A 25397-nucleotide genomic window follows, 5' to 3' on the forward strand; every position below is an offset into this window, starting at 1 on the left:
ATTGTAAATGGGAAAGACATAATATAAATACTTCATAAAAAAAAAAAATATATATATATATATATAATATAAATATAATAATGAACATTTCAAAAACCTTATGTAAGCGATTGACATGGGTTCGAGCCTGCTTGCAACAACAAAACAAATGAGTGGGCCCCAGCTGACTTGGATCGCACTAACTGACTATTTATTTTTATTAATTTATTTATTGTAAATGGGAAAGATATAATATAAATACTTGATAAAAATATATATATATATATATATAATATAAATATAATAATGAACATTTCAAAAACCATATGTAAGCGATTGACATGGGTTCGAGCAACAACAGAACAAATGAGTGGGCCCCAGCTGACTTGGATCGCACTAACAGACTATTTATTTTTATTAATTTATTTATTGTAAATGGGAAAGATATAATATAAATACTTGATAAAAAAAATATATATATATATAATATAAATATAATAATGAACATTTCAAAAACCTTATGTAAGCGATTGACATGGGTTCGAGCCTGCTTGCAACAACAAAACAAATGAGTGGGCCCCAGCTGACTTGGATCGCATTAACTGACCATTTATTTTTATTAATTTATTTATTGTAAATGGGTAAGATATAATATAAATACTTGATAAAAAATATATATATATAATATAAATATAATAATGAACATTTCAAAAACCTTATGTAAGCGATTGACATGGGTTCGAGCCTGCTTGGAACAACAAAACAAATGAGTGGGCCCCAGCTGACTTGGATCGCACTAACTGACTGGTAAAGTCTGAAGACCCCGGAGTCTCACCCATTTCTTTCAACTAAATCTACACTAGTCGATCTCAGTCTCAGCTGACTTATATTTTCTGTTCAAGTACTGCTGCTACGTGATTCCCATATTTGAATACTGAACCGCAACTTCAAATTGACCCCAAACTCAGGTTAGAGCTCCATTAATCTCTCCTTATTTACGTTGTTTTGCTATATATCTATTATTCGTTTCAGTATAATATTTGGCGTTTAATTTTTTTTCCCTAGTATTTCTGCAGCTTTGTTTGCAAAAGAGGCTTTAATGCCGACTGTTTATGAATTGCTATTCAAAATTACTTGTGATCAAATTAGTTTCCCACCAAAAAGCAAAGCAACTAATGTTTACCGCTTCATACTCGATTCATTTATTAGAATGAACGTTTATACATAGTGGATTTACAAATCCATCATTATTTCTATTTTCTATGCAGCAAGACAGTAGGTTCAATTGGAAATGAGCACAGAGAGCTCTTCACCTCCTCGGTGGAAATATGATGTCTTTTTGAGTTTTAGAGGCGAGGATACTCGAAAGGCTTTTACAGACCATCTATACACTGCATTGGATGATAAAGGAATCACAACTTTCAAGGATGATCCTGAACTTCACAAAGGGGAAGCTATTTCTCCAGCACTTTTTGCTGCAATTGAAGAATCGAGATTTGCCCTCATTGTTCTCTCACAAAATTATGCATCTTCGACATGGTGCTTGGATGAACTTGTGAGAATTCTTAAATGCATGAAAGCAAGAAAAACTGTGCTGCCAATTTTTTATGATGTTGATCCCTCTGTTGTACGAAAGCAAACAGGGAGTTTTGGTGAAGCCTTTGCTAATCATGAAGAAAGGTTTAGCGATGACAAGGAGAAAGTGTGGAGGTGGAGATCTGCATTAACTGAAGTGGCTAGTTTTTCAGGGTGGAATTCAAAGGAATGGTATGCATATACTCTTTTGTCTAATTTACATGTACAAGTTAAGTATTGCGTTCATTATGTTATTCACAAATAATATAGGCAGATAATCATTTAGCTTATGAGGCTTTTTAAATACCATTACAAGAATATAAAAGAAATCAAGTCCAATGCAGAGACATTTTCAGAAACTAAATTCCTGATGATAAGTTTAGTCTATTCTATGTTGCAGGTATGAATCAAAGCTCATAAGAGATATTGTTGAAGTTATATGGACAAAATTGCAACCTATATTATTCAGTTTTGCAGAAAATCTAGTTGGAATTTACTCAAGATTGCAGCCAGTCAATTTCCTTTTAGATGTAGGGGTGGATGACGTCCGCTTCATTGGTATATGGGGAATGGGCGGGATTGGTAAGACTACTATGGTAAGAGCAGTGTATGAGAGAATCTCTTGTGAATTTGAATTTAGTTTCCTTGTTACCGATGTTAGAAACTCTGTTGAAAAAAGTGGTCTACTTAATTTACAAAAGCAACTTCTCTATGGGATCTTGAAAAAGAAGGCCAACATATCAGACCTTCATGAAGGAGCCACGATTATAAGGAGGTTGTTAGGTGACAAAAAAGTTCTTCTCATTCTTGATGATGTGAACCATTCAAGTCATTTAGAATATTTGGCTGGAAACCTAGAGTGGTTTGGTTCAGGAAGCAGAGTTCTAATCACAACTAGAAATGAGCATTTATTGATTAGACATGGAGTGGAGAGAAGATTGAAGGTTGAAGAATTAAATGATGTTGATTCTCTTCAGCTTTTTAGCTGGAAAGCATTCAAAAGAGGTCACCCTGAAGAAGATTTTCTTGGTTTGTCAGAATCTTTTATCAGTTATGCCAAAGGTCTTCCTTTAGCTCTAGAAGTACTGGGTTCATTTTTGCATGGAAGAGATCTTAGTGAATGGAACAGTGCACTGAGAAAACTGGGAAGAGTTTGTAACTTGGAAATTTTTGGCATACTTGAAATAAGTTACAATGATCTAGACTCTGAAGAGAAGAAAATTTTCCTAGACATTGCATGTTTCTTTAATGGAGAGGACAAAGATCGAGTGACAGGAGTACTAAACAGTTGCGATTTTTCTGCAATTATTGGAATAAAAGTTCTTATCGAAAGATCTCTCTTGACTGTTTTGCATGGAAGACTAAGGATGCACGATTTGCTCCAAGAAATGGGATGGGAAATTGTCCACCGGGAATCTCCTAACGAGCCGGGCAGGTGGAGTAGGTTGTGGCTTCTTAAAGATGTCGAAGATGTCATGACCAAAAATACTGTAAGAAATTTAGTACATGAATAATTTTAACTGTTATTATTTGCTTGTAAATTATATGACAAGGCAGTCTAATAATCTGCTTTTTATGGTATGATAAAATTTGGTTGATAGGGAACTGAAGCAGTAGAAGGCATATATGTGGACTCAACAGAGTCAGGAGTGGACATGGATGTGACTCCAAGATCATTTTCAATGATGAACAAATTGAGATACCTGAAGATTGAGAATGGGAACCTGCCGAAGGGGCTTGAATATCTTCCCAATAGTTTACGGATTCTTGATTGGACGAGGTATCCGTTAAAATCCCTGCCATCACATTTCAACCCTCAGAAGCTGCTCGAACTAAGCTTGTCTCATAGTTGTATTAAACATGTTCGGATAGGAACGGAGGTATACTATAATCACTATTATCGTTCTGTTATAATAATTGTTGAATATATCAAGGAACCTAATTTTTTCTTTGGTTTTTACTTGTCATGCAGCCTTTATGCAACTTGAAAACCATTAATCTGAGTCACTCTTTGAATCTTGTCAGCACCCCAAACTTTAAAGGTATGCCATATCTCGAGTTTTTGTATCTTGAAGGTTGTATAAGATTGTATGAGGTTGACCCGACAATTGAAGTGCTTGAAAGACTTACTGTGCTGAACTTGAAAGATTGCAAGAATCTTGTGCATTTTGTAAGCAGTGTAGGTGGATTCAAGTCTCTCAAAGTTCTTAATCTTTCTGGTTGTTCAAAGGTTAACAAACTACCTAATGACACGTGTCATTTGGAGTGTTTGGAGGAGCTTTATCTGAATGGCACTGGCATAAAAGAACTACCTACATCTACTGAAGTGCTTGAAAGACTTACTGTGCTGAACTTGAAAGACTGCAAGAATCTTGTGCGTCTTCCAAGCAGTGTAGATGGCTTAAAATCTCTCAAATCTCTCAATCTTTCTGGTTGCTCAAAGCTTGACAAATTGCCAGATGAGTTGGGCCATGTTGCTTGTTTGCAGAAGCTTGATGTGAGTGGAACTGGCATAAGAGAAGTGCCCTCCTCTATTGGTCTTTTAAAAAACCTCAAAGAATTATCGCTTGCTGGATGTAAAGCACGGTCACCTAAATCATGGAATATGATGTTCGACCCCTTTCAGTTATTGCGAAAAAGAAGTCACATTCCAGCGGGATTGTCGTTGCCTTGTTTGTCTGGTTTGCATTCATTAACTGAATTGGATCTAAGTGACTGCAATCTTTCTGAAGAAGCAATGCCCAGTGATTTTGGATGCTTGTCTTCATTAAAAAAATTCAATCTCAGCAGAAATCAATTTGTTAGACTACCTGAGAGCTTCGGCCAACTCTCTAGACTTCAATATCTTTACTTGAATTGGTGTTGCAAGCTTCAGACATTACCAGAGCTTCCATCTCATGTATTTGTAAGCGCTGGCGACTGCAGTTCATTAGATACATTGGCCAATCAAATAAGACAATACCATTCGGTGCTAAAAGGAAGGTTTGTTAACTGTTTCAAAATGGTGGAGAATGAGAGCTGTAAGAGTATAGCACTTCCATTGCTAACCCGCTACCTTGAGAGTAAAGCATTTTTTGATCGTGAAACATTTCAATTTGTTGGTCCTGGAAATGAAATTCCAGAGTGGTACAATCACCAAAGTGTGGGGTCTTCAATAACTATAGAGCTGCATCCAGGTTGGTTTAGTAACAAGTGGATGGGATTGGCCGGCTGTTTCGTTTTTAGACTCCTCAAACCACTCCCACCTTCTGTTCCGTGGTACATTCATTGCGAATTTAGGGCCAGTGGGGAACTACCCCAGTATTGCTGTAGTCCAGTGTTTGGGAAAGAATGGGGTCAACCTGTATTGGATCACATTTCGTTCTTCTATAAACCCCGTCATCAATTCTACTTAAAAAATAAGTGGTCAGATATCTACGGTCCGCTTGTATTCTCATTTCAACCTCGCTACTGTGATGGTAACAAAATAATGAGTGAGGAAACTGTGCAAGTGAAGAAGTGTGCGGTCCGTATGGTATATGAGGAAGATGTGGAGGAGCTTGGGGAAACACTACTGAAGCAGCACAATGTTCGCATTAATACCAAACGAGGCCTTCAACACTATGATGACGATGATGTTGCAGCATCTAGTAGTGCAAATTTGGCTCATCCAAAGAGAATTAAACATCACCACTTTGACGGCGCAGGACCCAGTGGAATCTCTTATATTGATGACCCGAAACATGGTTGATGCTTTTTATTTTTCCTTCTTCTTTTTTTCTTTTTTTTTTTGTGAAAAAAAAAAAAAAGAATTCTTGTATTTGCACGTGCATTTTCTTTCCCGGTAGTTGATTATGCCTATTGGTGGCTCAATGAAGCAGTAATATTTTGTAAATTTTGAATGTCTCTTTTATTTTATTGTCATATATCTTGAAAAACAAATTGGCACAGAATTTGTAATTACAATAAACGAAAAGTCCACTCATCTTGCTTTACGAGAAAAAGGAGGAGCGATCAAATTTCTAAGTGCATTGCACATTTTTTTATGTCTTCCGATCTTGGGAATCAAATTATCTACCTTGCTTGGAATTTGGTCAATTTTTGTTTTGTACTTATTAATGTTTGGTGGAAACATTTAAAATGTCGTTATGCTCCTTTGCCTCGTATGTATTCCATTAAAGTCAATGATTATTCTGATAGTCCAATTATTCCAGTTTCATGAACTAAAATCCCTTGCTGTTAATCCCATTCCAATTCTAGCTATTTACATATGTAAGTTGTCACAAGCAAGCAATCAACTGAGATCTTGCATTCCCAACTCAATATTACCAACTCAATATTAATGGTGTCCATAGCATCATTGTGTTTTGACCAATTATATTAAAATCCAAAGGAGCAACAATTCCAACATCATGTTTTATCACAGAATGGTTCCATGTCATAACATAACCGCTCAACAATTCTTCGCTCGATTCTCAAGTAGTCACACTCGGTCCTTAACTACAACTTATAGTTCGGTTCATTCTCCAATTAGTCAAAAACTAATTAACAAGCCATGATAAATTCTATACCCGTCACTTTACAACTACAAAGCTCATTTCACATACGACACAGGTCCTTGAACTTATTGTTACTTCGTCTTGTCCTTTAATTGAAGTCATGTCCGAAATTCTTTTAACAATCTGCTCATGAAATTAAGCATCCTCCCACTTTGATTTATTTCCGGTCTCACAATATAACTATGGATTGGATTAATTTCAGTTTATCTACTCTAACTTTGGATCAATCTTCATGTTAGTCTCTATTCTTCTAATTTCATCAAAGTTACTCTTGCACTCTCAATTTTAATCAGCTGTGTCCAATTCCCGAAACTCCATCCAATTCTTCCGTTAAGTAATGACACGGCAAGAGAGAGAATTATTAAATTCCTATAATACCCCTTAACAAACCTAAGTGGAAAAAAAAAAAAAAAAAAAAAACTAATCTTTTTCTTTTCAATTTTCTATGAGCTTCACCAAACCTGTCCAAGTTCCCTTGGGGGGCGGAGTGATGGAGGATCACTCGTACGACGTCGCGCCGTGCTCTTCCGATGCCGTTTATTCAATGGTTTGGGGTTTATGCTCCGCTCCCCACGATGCTCGTTTATTCAATGGAATAGATCGTGCTGGTTGTGGCAAACTGGGTTGCGAGGTGTACCTTGCAATTTGCATTTATTGCATTTATTGCTACTTCTGCACACTGGAATTCAAAGATATCGAGGAAAGGATGATTGGGTGAATGGTTTGGTTTTTGGGGCAATGGCAGGGGGAACCGCTGCTGCTCTATGAAAAATTGGAAACGGGTGATTCCTTCAGCTTGTCTGATTCTGCCTTGAAAATTGCCGCTGACTATGGTAGAAAAAAATCTGAATACTTCTTGATGGAAGACTAGAGGAGCAAGGTTGTTCATTCCCTAAATTTGTGTCCTAATTAGCATTCATGATCAGCAAGTGATCATTGTATGACAATTACGTTCTTTGTGATCTAGTTCTCATTCTCTTCATGAAAATAGTAGCTGGAACCAAAAAGATTAAAAAACAAAAAAAGAGTTTAAAGGTAAGGTGGGATTGGATTTGTATAGTCTTGGGATAGTTATAAAAAGTTGCTGCTGCGAAGGTGGTGAATTGGATAGGGGGTCTTGGGGTTTTTGATGAGTTGGAGGAAATGGGTTGGTCTCCGAATGTGGTTACATACACATATGGGTGTTGCAAGAATGGTAATTTAGAGAGGGCAACGAAGATGTTTTGTAAAATGGGGGAGCTGGGTTTTTTTTGCTAATCAGTATACATATGCTGTATTGATTGATGGGCTTTTCAAGAAATGTCGGAATAAAGAAGGATTTGAGTTGTATGAGAAGATGAAGATTAATGAGGTTGTTCCTAATATGCGTACTTATACTTGTTTGATCAGTGGCTGTTGCATGGATGGAAAAATAGTGCCTTGAACCTGTTCGATGAAATGCGTGAGAGAGGAATGGCCTGCAATGCGATCACAGACAACATCCTAATTGGTGGGTTGTGCCGAGAAATGAGGGTATGGGAAGCTGAGAAGTTTGTGAGAAATGAAGAGGGATGGTATTAGTCCAAGTATAGTAACTTTCAACACTCTGATTGAAGGGTTTTGTGCTCTTGGAAAGTTGGACAGGGCATTGAGTTTTCGTTTGATCAGTTGAAGTCGAGTGGACAATATCTCCGTCTCTGGTGGAATTACTGATTTGGTGAGAATGAAGGAGAACAGAGGTATGGCTCCTCTAAAGTGACGTATACACTTGTAATTGATGCCTTGGTTCGATCCGATGACACGGAAAGCTTTTCATGTGTTCTGTTCCTTTTTTTTTTTTTTTTTTGAAAGGGGCATGTTCTCTTCCTTTATATTGAGAAAATTGAAGAGATATATATATATTTTCATAATTCTGTCTCCTGCCACGTCATCATTTAACAGAAGAATTGAATAGAGATTCAAGAATTAGACACGATCGATTAAAATTGAGAAATTAGAAGAATAAGAACTAATATGAAGATGAAGATTGACCTAAAATTGAAATAAGTAACCTGAAATTAATCCTATAACTATCTACACCATTTCCAATTATCCAATCCACATTTAATTGAAGTCATGTCCGAAATTCTTTTAACAATTTGCTCATGAAATTAAGCATCCTTCCACTTTGATTTATTTAGTTCCAACAACCAAACTCTTATTCTTCTGATGATACGTTCACACATCCCAACTTACATCCATTCAATAATAAATCACTAGAATTTACCATCACCACATCAAAGCCAGCGGCTTGGTAGAGATCAACACCATTTCTTCTTTCCAAATTAGAGACCAATCTGTCCTCATTGCATTCCGCTACCATCCACCATTCGAAACCCCAGAATCATAGCAAAGACTAACAATCAACCCTCAACCAATTTGTATCCAATACAAAATTCTGTACATCATCCTTACCTTAGTCGATTGCAATCGAAACTGACTAAATAGCTTCCCCTTCTCCAAATCTCCAAAACGGAGAAGATCACCAATCCTCTCATTCCAAATTAAACACAATAGATTAGGTTTTCATTCCACATCAACTAGAAGCTCCAACAGAAGATAAAGGACGATAAGTTACCTAATAAAGGTTGTCTGGAAATCTGGCAACGGAGCCACGGTGCTCCACGCGCCAGCGGCGGCGCGTGCGGCATTTCTAGCCGGAATTGGAGGTCGGAACCAGAGGGTTTTGGTGAAAAGGGAGATGCTGATCCCATTAATGGTGGTTGTGTAGCACAGATATCGCCGGAGACGACGAATTGATCCTTGCAGAATCCCAGTTTCCGGCGACGGCGAGTACAGCCTCGCTCGGCATCAGTGGGTAACGGAACCTCTGGGTTTTGCTCCTCCTTGTCTGCTGAGTTGTTCCAAGGTGGCGGTGTGTTGAAAAGAAGGCCGGAAGCTGACGAAGATCGAAGAACAAGGCGGCGAAAATTGTGATGCTCGCGTCCAGTGGTTGCAGGCGGGCCCCGGCCACAGTGAGGTTCCGGTTTTGATCGGATTTGTGTTGTGGTTCAATTGGTGGTGGCGGTGTCAATAAATGGTGGCCGGATGGAGTCTTTTCCAGCAATAATAGGGATGACGAGAGGAAGGAGAGAAAGAAGAGAGAGAGGCCCGTGCGGCCGAGAATGAGAGAACTCAGAGAAGGGGAAAATAAGAAAAAGGCTAGGGTATTCTCCCTTTAATTACTAACGAAGTGAATTGTCAAATTTGCCCTTAGAAAAGTTTCCGAAATAAATTTCTGTAGACCGTAACCTATTCTTACGAATTCTGATTTCAGCTTGCCATATGTCCACGAACTTAGTTCAATGTACTCTACAACTGTCCAGAAGAAAGTTTCCTTAAAAACTGAACACAAAAAGTCAACTTTTGGTCCGGTAAATGATTTTAAACAGAAGTAAAAAGTAAGAAACTTAATTATTTACCATCCAAATGACTGATAAATGGATAAGTTTAGACAGGGGAGTAATAGTAAAGTATTGGAATAGGTTCCTAATCAATAAATGGACCGGAAGAGAAGCAGCCCAACCTATTTAAGAAATTTCCTCTAGGACGAATCCACTCGGAATCAACCTAGGTAAGAAAGAATTGTTTAGCTCAACTAATCTGCGATAAGCGAGAGGACCTCCCTCACGTCATTTTAAGAGTGACGTTATGGACCCACTAATAGGTGACTTGCGAAAATTGCATATCACTACACACATTAACCAAGATATCCGCTCATGCTCACATATAAATACTTAGTATGGTGAACAATTAAGGGAAGCAGTCAATTTCTACTTCACTCATTAAAACTTAAACACTCACTAACCTATGCATCAAAGAGTCAATTGCAGGTATCCCCTTATCAAAACTTGACTTGCTAATGCCAATCGAATCCAGAAGATATCTTTAAAAGCAACTTCTTGACTAAGAAATCTTCATTCTTACTACAGTCAGCAAAGTATGTGAAGAGATGTTCTATCAAATTTTTCCACACCAACATAATGTAAATAAACAATAATTATTTAAAATACTATTCACTCACTTTTTACATTTACTTCCACCCGTTAGATTAGGGTTTCTGTAGTATGACACCATTAACTAATTCTCTTTATTATTTTATTTATTATAAATTTGAAATATATAATGTAAATATAATAATGAAGATTAAAAAAAGCTGATTGACATGAGTATAATAATGAAGATTTAAAAAAACCTAATGTGAACAATTGACATGGGTTGCAAATATAATAATGAACCTGAAGATTTCAAAAACCTAACGTGAAACGATTAACATGGGTTGCAAACAAAATGATGAAGATTTTGGAAAACCTTTTTTTTTTTTGATCAAGAGAGAACTTCATTAATATAAACTGCTTACAACGATTTAAGGATCAATCACCTGTGCAAACAACCATGATGGTTGCAAAACACTAGATCAACCACACTATACTCCACACTGGAAATCTTTACTAATCGACTCATGGAGCCACAACAGCCCTGACTCCAAACAAAGCAAAGGAGAACTGACTTTTAAAGCATCCTTTGCCAAACGGTGGGCAACCTGATTGCCAACACGTTTCACAAAGTGACTACTACAAATAAATAAAGACTGAACTAAAGACTTAACTTCATCAATAATATGACCTTCAAAACTAAGAACCTCCAAATTATCATGCAACGTGTTGATGACTGAGAGAGCATCACCTTCGATTTCGATATTGGAGAAGCCAACATGATCAGCAAAACGAAGCCCGTGGAGAAGTGCTAGAGCTTCTACCGACCTAGGAGAGAGATTTCCTACTTGTGGGACAGCCAATGCACCTTTCAAACCACCTAGGTGGTCTCTGAAGACAACGCCCAGGCCACATATCCCATTCTTCTAGTCACAAGCTCCATCAAAATTCATCTTAATATGTCCCTGTTGTGGTGGGTTCCAGACAACTTTATTTTGGTCAGTCACAACTTTTCCCCCTGACTTGGTGCAACTCAAGCTTGCATACTCGTTTTGCCATTCAGACGCCAATTGTGCAACTTCAGCTGGTTTCATAATTTTCTCACCATGTCTACCAAGGTTTCTGTTACGCCAAATCCACCAAGCAGTAATGTAAAAGGACTCAAACTCTGTTTCATTTGCTGTAGTGTACACGTGGTGAACAAGGTCCAAGAAAGTAGGCATCTGCCACACCTTACACACCCCACTCAAAAAAGTCTTTTTCCATGTCTTCTTGGCTTTTGGGCAGTCCCACAAAACATGCAAAGCTGTTTCGAGAGGGCCCCTACAAAACCAACAGCTAGGGTCATCAAGAATCCTTCTTTGCTTTAAATTTGTTGCACATGGGAGAAAGCCATGTATTGCTCTCCACATGAATACCCTGATTTTTTGCGGTGCATTTATTCCCCAGATTTTCTCCCATATTCCTTTACTGCCATTGTAACTAGACCCAGCTCCATAACCACTCTGACGCATCTGAAGATCTCTAGCTACCCAATAACCAGACTTCACGCTATAAACTCCATTCTTTGTGTAGTGCCAAACCAATTTGTCAGGGACGCTTCTAAGTCCCAGTGGCATTCCTAGTATCATATCAGCTTCATGTGTGAGAAACAGAGACTTTACTAGTGGTACATTCAAAGCTCCTGAGTCTGTGAATAACGATTCTACCTTCTGCTGAGCTGGTATTTGCAAGGGAGTCACAACCTTGAAATTAACCGGGCATGGCAACCATTTATCCGACATGATACTCACTCTCCTACCATCTCCGATTCTCCATCTAGTTCCCAACTCAATCACCTGTCTACCCTACAATATGCCTCTCCAAATAGCCGAAGGGGTTCGTCCTAGACTTGCATTAAGAAAACAAGTATCCGGGAAATACTTGGCTTGGAGTAAAGAGCTGACTAAAGAACGTTTCCCCCAGAAGATCCTCCACACAGTTTTAGCCAACATAGCTTGATTAAAAGCTTGCAAGTCTCGAAACCCAAGTCCTCCCTCATCTTTTCTTTTACAGAGCTTATCCCAACTACAGCAATGAATGCCTCATTTCCCCCACCAAAACCTGCTAACCTTGGATTGAAATTTCTTGCACACCCCGACAGGTAGCTGCAAAACACTTATAGAATAAGTGGGAATTGCTTGAGCAACCTCTTTGATCAACACAAGTTTACCCGCTTTTGAGAGGAACTTTCCTTGCCATCCCTGTAAGCGTACATCAAGCCTTTCGTTCAACTTCTTGAAGGCATCAATCTTGTTTCTTCCAATTGTTGTTAGCAAACAAAGATATTTTTCATGGAAATCAACCACTGGCACATCCAAAATAACTTTGACGTCATCTTTCAACCGTTCAGGAACATTCGGGCCAAAGGAAAGGGAAGGTTTCTGAAAGTTTATGCGCTGTCCAGCCGCACACTCATAGAGGAGGAGACATTGTTTCAAAGACACACATTCTTCTACAGTTGCATTCACAAATAAAAGACTATCATCGGCGAAAAGTAGGTGGGAAATTGAAGGTGCAGTAGGAGCAACCCGCACTCCATGAATCAGACCTGAGTAATCAGCATGGTGAAGTAGACCTGAAAGCCCTTTAGAGACAAACAAAAATAGATACGGAGACAAAGGATCCCCCTGACGAATGCCTTTGGTTAGCCTGAATTGTCCAACCGGTTGTCCTCTCCATAAAACCGAAAAGGAAGTGGAATTGACACACTTCATGATTAATTCAATCCATCTCTCCCCAAACCCAAGCTTCCGCATGACATTTTCCAGAAACCCTCACTCTACCCTATCATAAGCTTTGCTGATATCTAACTTGAGAACCATCTTTGGTGATGCCGTGGTCTTCTGTACTAGGATTGTATGGACAGTTTCAAAAGCCGCAATCACATTATCTTGAATATTTCTTCCTGGTACAAATGCACTCTGAGTACAGGAAATGATGTCGGGAAGATACTTCTTTAGTCTATTTGCCACAGTCTTCGAAATTAGCTTGTAGATAATGGAACGTAAGCTGATTGGTCGAAACTCAGATACATTTTTGGGACTCAGACATTTAGGAATAAGAGAATGAGAATATGGTTGAAATCCTCAATAGCTTGCCCATCGTTGAGGACCCCAAGACAAAAATCACAAACCGAATCACCCACAATAGGCCAATAAGTTTTAAAGAATAATGCAGGCATACCATCGAATCCCGGCGATTTTTGTGCTGCCATATGCTTCAAAGAAAACTCAATCTCCCATCTTTCAAACTTCTTCAATAGTTTCACATTTACCTCATTAGAGACCCGGCGAGGGATTTTATCCAAAATCAGATCAAGGTTGGCACATCCCTCCGTAGCGTAAAGATTGGAGAAATATGAAACAAAAGCATCCTGAACTTCTTGCAGATCTTCGCACCACTTACCATGTTCATCAAAGATTTTGGTGACTTTATTTTGCTTTCCACGACCCTTTGCATATGCATGAAAAAATTTAGTATTTTTATCCCCCTCCTGTAGCCAATAGATCCTGGATTTTTGCTTCCACATGACTTCTTCAAACTCTACAAACTTTTCCAACTCAGATTTAATTAAAGCACGTTGTGTTCTGTCTTCAGCATTTTGGACATCAATCGGGTACTTCTGCGGAGAATCTTTCAAAGCTGCAATCTACTTTGGCACATGGCCTATGACATTCCTATTCCACCTAGAAAGCTCCTCAGCACACTTATTAAGCTTTGTGACTAGATTAGTGTGCACATTTGCTTCGTCCTCCCAAATCTCTTTGACAATTTCCCCACACCTTTGTTCTTTAATCCAAAACCCTTAAAAAAGAAATCGTCTTTGTCCCATATTCTTCTTTGGAAGCCCGCGCCCAACTAAATCAAAGATTAGTGGCAAATGATCACTAGCTCCAACTTCCAAATGATATTCATGCACCTTTGGGAAATCATCAGCAGCTTTATTATTCATCAACGCTCGATCCAACCTCTCATGCACACTACCATTACTCCAGGTAAACAAAGGCCTTGAAAAATCAACACCTTGTAAAAGGCAATCATCAATGACCTGGTTAAATCTGTCAATTTGAGATGCTGGTCGCAGCCTACCCCCACTCTTCTCCTCATTGTTAATAATCTCATTAAAGTCACCGAAAACGAACTAAGCAACATGAGGGTATAAGTGTGACAAGCGACGTAAAGCTTCCCAAGAGTGATGTCTCTCCCCAGTTTCTGGGTTACCATAAAAACCCGTCAATCTCACTTGATTTCCTTCAATTAACACCAGAACATCAATAAAACTTATCGTAACGTCAATCACATGAACTGTCCAGTTGTCCTTCCAGCAAAACACCAAACCCCCTCCTTGTTTCCCCGTTCTTTCTACCACTTTATAATTCACATACCCTAGTGACCCACAAATCTTCTCCATTGCAGCCTTCTTCTTTTTTGTCTCCATAAGGAAGACAAAATTGGGATCTTGTACCCTCAAAAGTTTCTTAAGGGCGTTGAATGTGGACGGGTTCCCAAGCCCGTGCACATTCCAACTTAGTTGACTCATTGTTTGTGGTGGGTCCGAGTGTCGGAACCCACCACTTTCGTCCCCATCCCGGAACTAGAGCTCTTAGTAATTCCATTCTTTTTCTTCAAAAGTTTTTTCGGAGAACCAAGTACAAGCCTCTTACTTGGGGAACAGGAAAGTGCAAAGCCTTTACCTTTCTTTCCTTTCCCTGGGGAAGAAGTTCATGCTCTTTTTAAAGTCTACAGGATCTTCCGATATCTTCTTACCCTTCCCTCGGCCTTTCTTCTTTGGGGATGAACCAAGGTGCTCCCCATCTTGAATATTTTCCCCACCTCTAACACCCTTCTCTCCAGTAGTAGACTTGCTAATACTATTCAACCCAAAGCGACAGGTCGAGATTGGAACATTAAACAAAAAATTGTCTGCCAGATTCTTTTCTGAACTCCTACCAACCTCCTCACCATCTTTCTGTGAGTTCTCCAAAGTGGTATCAATCATTGTCACTTCCTCTACATGATTCTCCCATATAAGTTTCCGATGCTTCTTGATATAACAAGACTCCCTTGGCTTCGTACCCCGCTTTCATCCACCTCATCCACCCCATCTTCTGCTTCCTCCCTAACACGTACTGACCCACTCATAGTGATCTCAAGGGCTCTTACTAACCACCCCTTATTGCTTGGTAGTAGGCCAAAGGATCGCCCATGTAGCTGACCATACAAATCAATTGAGTAGACATCTTTAGACAGCGTCTTCCACCTACCGTATTTTTCCTCAGTTATCCTTCCCTCTATTCTTGCATTGCACGTAGCACCCACATGATCCAATAGTCCACAAAATAGACAGAAGTGAGGCAGGTGCTCATATTCGAATGTGAGCTTGCTTAACTGTGTATGTCTCGGGTTCAACTGAAGACGCATGCCTTTCCTCAGAGGATCAGAAAGACGAAGTTTCACCCTCAACCGTAGAAAGCTCCCACTTCCATCTCCAGTAACAGTAGAATCCGCCAACACAAAGTTCCCAATACTACTGCCAATTTTCCTTCCCATGTTATCTGTCAACAGCGCAGAAGGCAACCCTTTTACTCTTATCCAAAAGTCTTGGCTTGTTAGGTCAACAACCCCCGGATCGACCATTGCATCTAAAGATACCAAAGCCAGCAAAGAATTATCAAACGACCATGGACTTCCTTGTAAAACTCGGAGTCGATCCCCATCAGACTTGAAGGAGAAGACAAATAGCTCCGAGCTCTCCCACTCCAAAATGGAAAACTCCTCATTCGTCAACCAAATCTTCCTAATAATCCGTTTGAATGATTCCACGTTAATCTTCTTGCTAGTGAGGACATTCCCCAGAAGCCAAAATCTCTCAGCAATCAAAGATTTGGGATCATCCACTGTTATGACTTCCAGATCGTCGTCGTCCTGAATGGCAAGGCACCTAGAAAAGTCACCCACTACTTCCTCCATTCTGAGCAAAACTATCCCAAAAGCCGATCACACCCACTGCAGAACGAGAAGGAACCCCCACATGCACCGTGGTTGACCTGAGATTCTATGTTATGCAGATGCGGCGGAACTTTGTGATCGAACTTCAACAAAACCCCCGTGTACTCTCAAATCCTAACTCTGAAAGAGAAGGGACTCAAGATTTCAGAAAACCAAATGTGAATGATTGACATATGTTGCAAATATAATAATGAACCTGAAGATTTTTTTTTTTTTTTGACAACGGTAACCTTATAGGAAAGAAGAAAATTAAAAGAAAATAGAAAACAGAGCTAAACAATGCTCTCAAGGTGGAGCTGCCACCGCATCTGATTGAAGTACATGAAGCAAGGAAGGAGGTGGGTATGCTACAAATATAATATGCAATCCTTTACATTTTTCTTAGCTATTTTCTTTAAAAAGTCAGTTTTAACTTTGTTTTCTTTTTAGGTAGTTCGTGGAGTGATTTAAGAGAAATAAGAGCTGAAAGGGAGCAACGAAGCCATGGATCATGAAATACTGATGCAAAGGGCCAAGTTTGATCAACCTTTTGGCCAGAAATTACAAGGGAATTCCACGGAATTCATTGTGAAAAACAGTTGCTGCAAAGCATAAACTGCAGTTTCAGAATCAGCTTTCTGGGAACGGTTTTGAGGAGCAATTCTTGCACTCTTCTAGATGCAACTTTGCAGAAAGGGCCAGGGATCCTTGAATACATGATGTTATACTTCAACTAAAAATAAATAACTGGTCATAAGGGTCAATGAGATAGCAGGAAATCAAAGTCAAAGTAGGCTTCCCGATAAGGCAGAAACTGTTAGCTTTTCACGAAGCTTTTTGGGAGATCTTTTCCAGCGATTTTCTTGGAGTTTTTCCAGAATGTTGTTGATAAATATAGAATATGGGATTCATAGAACACGTGGGAGTCAAGAACTATCCAGAAAAATGGCGAGACGAAGTCGTTCCTTGTCCAACAATGAAGCTTCAGAGTCAGAAATTGAATCCTAGTCAAAACAGGACAGTTTGGCTGAAATCTTCTTTGGACGGATTTTGGGTGAATTTTTGGAAGGTTATTGCTGCTGCAAATATGAAGGAGAGTCCTAGAATGATTCCTCAAGATTTTGGGAAGATTACTAAGGCTTGAAAATCATATAATTGTGCACCAATTCGAGTAATCCTCAAGCAACTAGGGGAGGTTTTCGAAGCAGAATTGGAAAAGGAAACTTGGGCTGTGTATTCTACATATATAAAGGCTCTGAACACGTTGAAAATCAGGATGCTACAGCGCCATCTTCTGCTCCCAAACCCTAGTACACAAAGTCTAAAATTCCCAAGTCTTTAAGAAGGAAAACCGTGCAATCCATCATCCATCTTCCATCAAGCTTAGCCGTGACCCATCTTGAAGGAGTTCTTGCATCTAAGGCTGCCTAAAAGTGAATTCGTGGCTCTCATACTCTCCCTTTTACGGTTTTTATCATCTTGTAATCTAATACTTATGTTATTTTTTGTTGAATTTCAGACGATGTGTAGCTAGTCAATTTTTGTTAGGGCCTAGGTTTGAAGCCCCAATTATGTAGAACATATGTTTGTTTAAATTTAGTTTCTTGATCTTTGGTGTGAATTGGTTGTTTATTTCTGCTTGATTGAAAATTTTTATGTGTTTATGTTCTTTGGTCGACACTTAGCATGTAATTGGAGCTAGGATTTAGAAAATAATTCATCTAATCGTCTTGTTTTCTAATCCACAAGTACGCAAGGCTTTGGACAAAAGCTGATGTTTAATCAACTAGAAGAGCATGCTAGGTAGGCGTTCCACACTAGACTGCAACTCTATAATCAATCGTTTCCATGAGATCTTAATGCTTCAAATGTGTTGACACTATATGTGTTGTTGATAGGATAGCGTTCTATACCTTGATTGCATGTTTGATAGGCTTAGCTATTGTGCGTTCACGTAGACTAAGTATTTAGGGAAACATTAATAAGGGACATGATCTGCTCCGACTTGTTTCTTGATTGGTTTCTGTTCACACCTTGGTAATTGAATCTAGGTTAACTTAACATTGTTTGAAAGTAATTGGTGGTGGATTTCCAAGTCTCTAACATGTTCTCCATCTTATTTTCTCAAAACCTAAAATCAAAATCGCTTTCCTTTTGTATTTTCTTTTATTTTCGTTAAAAACCAAAAACCCCAAAATATTGTTCTTGTTTAGGATTGCAGACCACCTTTCTATCCCCTTCTGTTTCCTGCCATATTTTTCTCTCTTTTCTAGTATTTGACTTTTTTGTTTTGTTATTTGTTTTGTGCTTTAGTTAGTTTAGTTTAGTTTTTTTTTTGTGTGAATTATAAAGTTACCCTCAATCCCCGGCTTGAACGATCCCTGCTTACTCTATATTGCTAACGACAACATCTTGCAGGGTTAAGTTGAGCGTCTATTTTGGGCATATCAATCTAATTGAAGTACATGAAGCAAGGAAGGAGGTGGGTTCAGAAACCAATCCAACACACTCTCCAGCCGTGTTGCAAGGTGAGCAGCAACATCTGCTGCCACATTTGCTTCCCTACTGATCTAAGACCAGTTTACAGAAGAGAAAGAATCAGCTACATCCGATATTTCTTGGATAGCATTGATTGACCGCTAAAACTTTTAAAGTCTGAAGAGCGGAGTCTCCTCCTGTTGAAGCAATGGTGGAGCTAGGATTTTAAAATAGGGTGGGCTAAAAAAATTTTTTAATAAAAGTTTACTAATGCTTTAATTTATTTATTTTCCTAAGTTTTACTAATAACATGTTTTATTCTTTCCTTACATTAAACCACACCATATATTAATTACATATTAATATAATCAAATAGCTAACTGATAAAAAAAAAATCAACATTATAACGTTTGATAGAAATTCGATAACAAAAGTCTAAGACAAAAGAACATATCTACTCAAGTTGTGCTCTTGAATAGAACCAAAAATCTTTAATTATTGAATTTGTATCATAACTCTCAGCCAACTCTTATTCTGACCTAATTTACCTAAAAAAAACAAACTTTTTATGCGAATATGTCTCTTAAAGTAGAATAGAAAATAAAACACAATCAAATACTTCAAGCAAAGAAATTACATAGATATGACCCTAAAAAAATTAACATATGGGCTAACTTTAGAAATTTGAAGTGGGCTACTTTTTAATATTTAGTTTTTTTTTTTAATATTAAGCTATAAATTAATGTTTTTTCAAATTTGGGGTGGGCTGTAGCCCAACGGAGCCCATGTGTAGCTACGCCTTTGTGCTGAAATCTTCACGGTCTATATCTACTTCTCTCTAGAGTCAAGTTCCTCACCACATTACTCCTATTCATTCTTGATATTTTATTTTGAAGTCGATTTTCATCCCAACTTCAAATTCCCACGAAACCCAGGTTAAGCTCCAATTGATTCTAACTCCTATTTTTGTGTTTGTTTTTACAATTTTAATTTGCTTGCATGTGTTGCTATGTTTCTGTTATCTGTTTCAACATCAACTTTTTTTTTGTCATCTTTTTCTCTGGTTAGTATTTCTGCAGCTATGCTCATGATTTATTATTGTAAAAGAGGCACCAGTTCCTAATTGATCATGGATTTATATTCAGAAGTTCTTATGTAATTTTGGAACATATATACTTGCATAACTTAGGCACTCACTAATTTTAATCATAACTTTTAGTCAAATAAAGTGTATGGAGAAGTGTTATGGAATAGTATATGCATTTGCAGCTGCTTCTAGAGTGTTTCACTGTTTTGTGTCTCTGTTTATTTAGATACCTGAACAAGAGAAAGCAGAGGAATAAACAACCACTTAAACCAAACCAGTTAATGTTTGCTGCTTCCCTAGTTAATTATACAACTCTTTTGGAATGAATATTTATTTATAGTGGATTGACTAGGAAATTATTCATCTCTTCTATGTTTTATGCAGTAGGGAAGGGAAACCAAGAAACACAATTGCATGTTTTCCATGATAGTTAATTCCAAGCCTTGAAATTGTGTTGAAAGCTTCTCGGGTTACTCCTCTATAAGTCCTTGGACATGTACTCTTCCACAAGTAAGAAAGTAGGTTTTATCGGAAATGAGTGCAGAAAGAACCTCTTCATCTTCCCCCCTTCAACTCCTCAGTTGAAATATGATGTTTTTCTGAGCTTTAGAGGTGATGACACTTGCAAGGCTTTTACAGACCACTTATACACTACATTGGAACATCAAGGAATCAACACTTTCAGGGATGATCCTGAACTTCGAAAAGGGGAGGCTATTTCTCCGGCACTTTTTGTTGCAATTGGAGAATCAAGATTTGCCCTCATTGTTCTCTCACAAAATTATGCATCGTCAACATGGTGCATGGATGAACTTGTAAAAATTCTTGAGTGCATGAAAGCAAGAGGAACTGTGCTGCCAATTTTTTATGACGTTGTTCCCTCTGTTGTACGAAAGCAAACAGGGAGTTTTGGAGAAGCCTTCACTAATCATGAAGAAGGGTTTAGCGATGACAAAGAGAAAGTGCAGAGGTGGAGATCTGCATTAACTGAAGTGGCAAGTTTCTCAGGGTGGAATTCAAAGGAATGGTATGCATATACTCTTTTCTCTAATTTACACATAGTTAAGTTTTGCGCTCTTCATTATGTTATTCACAAATAATATAGGCAGATAATCATTTAGCTTATGAGGCTTTTTAAATGTCATTACAAGTATATACAGAAATCAAGTCCAATGCAGAGACATTTTCATAAACTAAATTCCTGATATGTTTGGTCTATTCTATGTTGTAGGTATGAATCAAAGCTCATAAGAGATATTGTTGAAGTTATATGGACAAAATCGCAACCTACATCTTTCAGTTATGCAGAAAATCTAGTTGGAATTTACTCAATTGCAGCCAGTCAATTTCCTTTTAGATGTAGGGGTGGATGACGTTTGCTTCATTGGTATATGGGGAATGGGCGGGATTGGTAAGACTTCTATGGTAAGAGCAGTGTATGAGAGAATCTCTCGTGAATTCGAATTCAGTTTCCTTCTTACCGATGTTAGAAACTCTGTTGAAAAAAGTGGTCTACTTAATTTACAAAAGCAACTTCTCTCTGTGATTTGGACAAAGGATGGCAACATATCAGACCTTCATGAAGGAGCCACGATTATAAGGAGGTTGTTAGGCCACAAAAAAGTTCTTCTCATTCTTGATGATGTGAATGATTCAAGTCATTTAAAATATTTGGTAGGAAATGGCGAGTGGTTTGGTTCAGGCAGTAGAGTTCTTATCACAACTAGAAATGAGCATTTGTTAATTGAACATGGAGTGGAGAGAAGATTGAAGGTTGAAGAATTAAATGATGATGATTCTCTTCAGCTTTTTAGCTGGAAAGCATTCAAAAGTGGTTACCCTGAAGAAGATTTTCTTATTTTGTCAGAATCTTTTATAAGTTATATGCCAAAGGTCTTCCTTTAGCTCTTGAAGTACTGGGTTCGTTTTTGCATGGAAGAGATCTTAGTGAATGGAACAGTGCACTGAGAAAATTGGGAAGAGTTTGTCATTTGAAAATTTTGGGTTATTATCACAAATGGTACCTGAACTTATCCTCTATTTTATCGATGGTACCTAAACTTCAATTTTGATCACCACCGGTACCTGAACTTTTCTATTTCATTTTAAATGGTACCTAAGACCACCTTCGGTCACTATTCCGGCCAAAAAAGCCAAATCTAAGAGAAAAAAATAATAATAATAAAACAAGTTCAAGGCAAGTCTATTACCAAAAAATCATCACTATATATGATCGCAACCCTTGAAATCATCAAAAATCATCACTATGATCACCTCCCATGTCGTTTTTAGTCAGAATAGTGACCGGAGGTGACTCTAGGTACCATTTAAAATGAAATCGAAAAGTTCAGGTACTAGTTGTGATCAAAATTGAAGCTCAGGTACCATCGATAAAATTGAGGTATAGTTCAGGTACCATTTGTGATAATAACCCGAAAATGTTTGACATACTTAAAATAAGTTACAATGACCTAGATTCCAAAGAGAAGAAAATATTCCTAGACATTGCATGTTTTTTTTAACGGACAGGACAAGGATCGAGTAACAAAAATTCTAAATAGTTGCGATTTTTCTGCAATTATTGGAATAAAAGTGCTCATGGAAAGTCCTCTCTTGACTGTTTCGCATGGAACACTAAGTGTAAGGAAATTAATCCCCTGTCACGCAAGTACTACTAGTAGAGATGGAAAGAAGAAATAAGCAAGCCAAGAAGACAACAAGTTTTAACGAGGTTTGACCAAAATCCATGCCTACGTCCTCAGAGAGTTTTCATCTTCACTATGAGAGAATAACACAAGTACAAGATACAGCACTCAAGTTTATACACAACTAGAGCACTCAAGTTTATACCCAACCCAAGCCTTGTATCCAATCGGATACCCTTTGTACACCCTCTCTCAATCCTAGAAGATTACTCTACCCCAAGAGCTATACACACCCTTGAACACAACTCACTTTGCTTCTATACATGAAGACCCTTAGAGTTGCTCTTTTCTCTCCCTATCTGGAGTTTGGGCTTTCTGCCTTCTCTCTCTTCTTGCTGCAACCTTTCATGCCAATATATAGGCAGTGCACTTCATGCACATGCAGCACATCACATGCAAGTGGAAGCAAAGTCAAGCTTGTAGGTATGAACACATGAAAAGCAAAGTCATGCTTTTCCATTTCTTACGGTGTGTTTGCATGCCACAATGTTTGCATGTTTCCTTTATCAATTAATGACAAAGACTTCAACCACCATACTATTTGTTCCTTCCTACCGACAAGGTGTTTCAGCATAACCAAATCAACAAACCATGGTTTCTCACCTCCACTTTTCCTTCTTTTATGCTTTCACTTTCCTTGTCTTCTACATGTTTTCCAGCCACTTTGTCTTCCACATGCATTCATCTTTCTTCTTTCTTTATCTCCTCCATTTAAGGAGGGATTTGCCCAACACTAAGGATGCATGATTTGCTCCAAGAAATGGGATGGGAAATTGTCCACCGGGAATCTCCTAACGAGCCGGGGAAGTGCAGTAGGTTATGGCTTCTTGAAGACATCAAACATGTCTTGACCAAAAATACTGTAAGAAATTTAGTACAAGAATAATTTTAACTGGTATTTGCCAATACATTATATGACAATTCAGTCTACTAAATCTGCTTTTTATGGTATGATAAAATTTGGTTGATAGGGAACTGAAGCAATAGAAGGCATAGTTGTGGAGTAAGCCAAATCAGGAATCGAGGTGGAAATGACTCCGAAATCATTTTCTATGATGAACAAATTGAGATACCTGAAGATTAAGAATGGGAACCTGCCTAAAGGGCTTGAATATCTTCCCAATAGTTTACGGATTCTTGATTGGATAAGGTATCCGTCAAAATCTCTACCATCACATTTCAACCCTCAGAAGCTGCTTAAACTTAGCTTCTGTCATAGTTGTATTAAACATGTTCAGATAGGAACTGAGGTACACTATATCATTCTTTTATTACTTATACTAATTGTGGAATATATCATGGAAGCTAATTTTTTTCTATGCTTTTTACTTGACATGCAGCCTTTATACAATTTGAAAACCATGAATCTGAGTCACTCTCTGAATCTTGTCAACACAACAAACTTCAAAGGTATGCCATATCTCGAGTTTCTGTTTCTTGAAGGTTGTATAAGATTGAATGAGGTTGACCCGACAATCGAAGTGCTTGAAAGACTTACTGTGCTGAACTTGAAAGATTGCAAGAATCTTGTGTGTCTTCCAAGCAGTGTAGGTGGCTTAAAATCTCTCAAAGATCTCAATCTTTCTGGTTGCTCAAAGGTTAACAAATTGCCGGATGAGTTGGGTCATGCTGACTGTTGGGAGAAGCTTGATGCGAGTGGAACTGGCATAAGAGATGTGTCGTCCTCTATTGGTCTTTTGAAAAACCTCAAAGTATTATCTCTTGGTGGATGTAAAGGACAATCGCCTAAATCATGGAATATGATCTTCCATCTTTTTCAGGTATTGCGAAGAAATCGCATTCCGACAGGATTGTCGTTGGCTTGTTTGCCTGGTTTACATTCATTAACCAAACTGGATCTGAGTGACTGCAATCTTTATGAAGAAACAATGCCCAATAATTTAGGATGCTTGTCTTTATTAAGAGAATTAATTCTCAGCAGAAATCAATTCATTAGACTACTCGAGAGCATCAGCCAACTCTCTAGACTTGAAGTACTTGAGTTGAATTGGTGCGTCAAACTTCAGACATTACCAGAGCTTCCATCTCATGTATGGGTAAACGCTGACAACTACATTTCATTAGATACATTGGCTAATCAAATAGGACATGATGTAATTCGGTGCTAGTAGGAAGATTTGTTAACTGTTTCCAAATGGGGGAGAATGAAAGCTATAAGAGTATAACACTTTCATTGCTAACACGCTACCTTAAAAGTGAAGCATTTTTAGACCATAAAGGATTTCAATTTATTGTCCCTGGGAATGAAATTCCAGAGTCGTACAATCACCAAAGTGTGGGGTCTTTGACAAATGTAGAGCTGCAGCCAGGTTGGTTTAGTGAAAAGTTGATGGGATTCACCTTCTGTTTCGTTTTTAGATTCCTCCAACCAGACCCGCCTTTGAATGTCATTGGCATTTTTTGCGAAATGACGACCAACAGAATACCCTTCGGTGGCGGGGTACATTTGTTTGATAGGAACGGGGGTTAACCAATGTCGGATCACATTTGGTTCTTCTATGTGCCCCCCTCCACCCCCCCCCCCCCCCCCACCCCCAACAACATGAGTGGCAGGCAAGATATCTACTATCAGCTTGTATTCTCATTTGTACCCATCAACATTTTGTCTGGTGAAGTAGTGGAAAATGTGCAAGTGAAGAAGTGTGGGGTCTGTGTGGTATATGAGGAAGATGTGGAGGAGCTTTGGGAAACATTATTGAAGCAGAGCAATACCAAGCGAGGTCTTCAACACTCTAATGATGAATATGATGATACAGCATCTAGTAGTGCAAGTCAGGCTCATCCAAAAAGAATTAAACAAAGTCCACCTTCATGGCGCAGGACCTAGTGGAAGCCCTTTTATTCATGACCAAAATGGTCCAGAAACATGGTTAATGCTTTTTTTTTTCTTCCCTTTTTTGTGAAAAATAATTATTGTCTTCGAATGAACACATGTGTCTTGTGTCCTGATAGTTAATTATGCCTACTGGTGGCTCGATGAAGCAGCAATATTTATTTTATTGCAATATATTTGAAAAACAAATTAGCATAT

The 25397-nt window shown here is 38.3% G+C and overlaps 1 protein-coding gene, 1 long non-coding RNA gene and 1 pseudogene across 5 annotated transcripts; 1 reads left to right on the top strand and 2 right to left on the bottom strand.

Annotated features, from left to right (window-relative positions):
* Positions 1–25397, bottom strand: part of LOC112169770 — an 81513-nt pseudogene that overhangs the window by 14354 nt on the left and 41762 nt on the right.
* Positions 818–5435, top strand: LOC112170384 (TMV resistance protein N). 4 transcript variants are annotated; one of them, XM_024307646.2, is made up of 5 exons: positions 818–947; positions 1248–1746; positions 1955–3044; positions 3156–3434; positions 3527–5435. In XM_024307646.2, the coding sequence occupies exons 2-5, from the start codon at positions 1271–1273 to the stop codon at positions 5282–5284; spliced, it is 3603 nt and encodes a 1200-aa protein (XP_024163414.1). In that variant the 5' UTR covers positions 818–947; positions 1248–1270; the 3' UTR covers positions 5285–5435. The 4 variants fall into 4 exon arrangements, with proteins under 4 accessions (XP_024163414.1, XP_024163415.1, XP_040364253.1 ...); XM_024307647.2 differs by having other exon boundaries at positions 865–948; positions 1252–1746; XM_040508319.1 differs by having other exon boundaries at positions 890–947; positions 1256–1746.
* On the bottom strand, positions 8081–9265 carry LOC121049908. The gene is made up of 2 exons (XR_005801612.1): positions 8689–9265; positions 8081–8601 (listed from the first exon to the last, which is right to left on the bottom strand). It is a non-coding gene; the product is annotated as an uncharacterized LOC121049908 (long non-coding RNA).

Source organism: Rosa chinensis, chromosome 6 (assembly GCF_002994745.2).
Source record: "Rosa chinensis cultivar Old Blush chromosome 6, RchiOBHm-V2, whole genome shotgun sequence".
In the NCBI taxonomy this organism is placed as follows: domain Eukaryota; kingdom Viridiplantae; phylum Streptophyta; class Magnoliopsida; order Rosales; family Rosaceae; genus Rosa; species Rosa chinensis.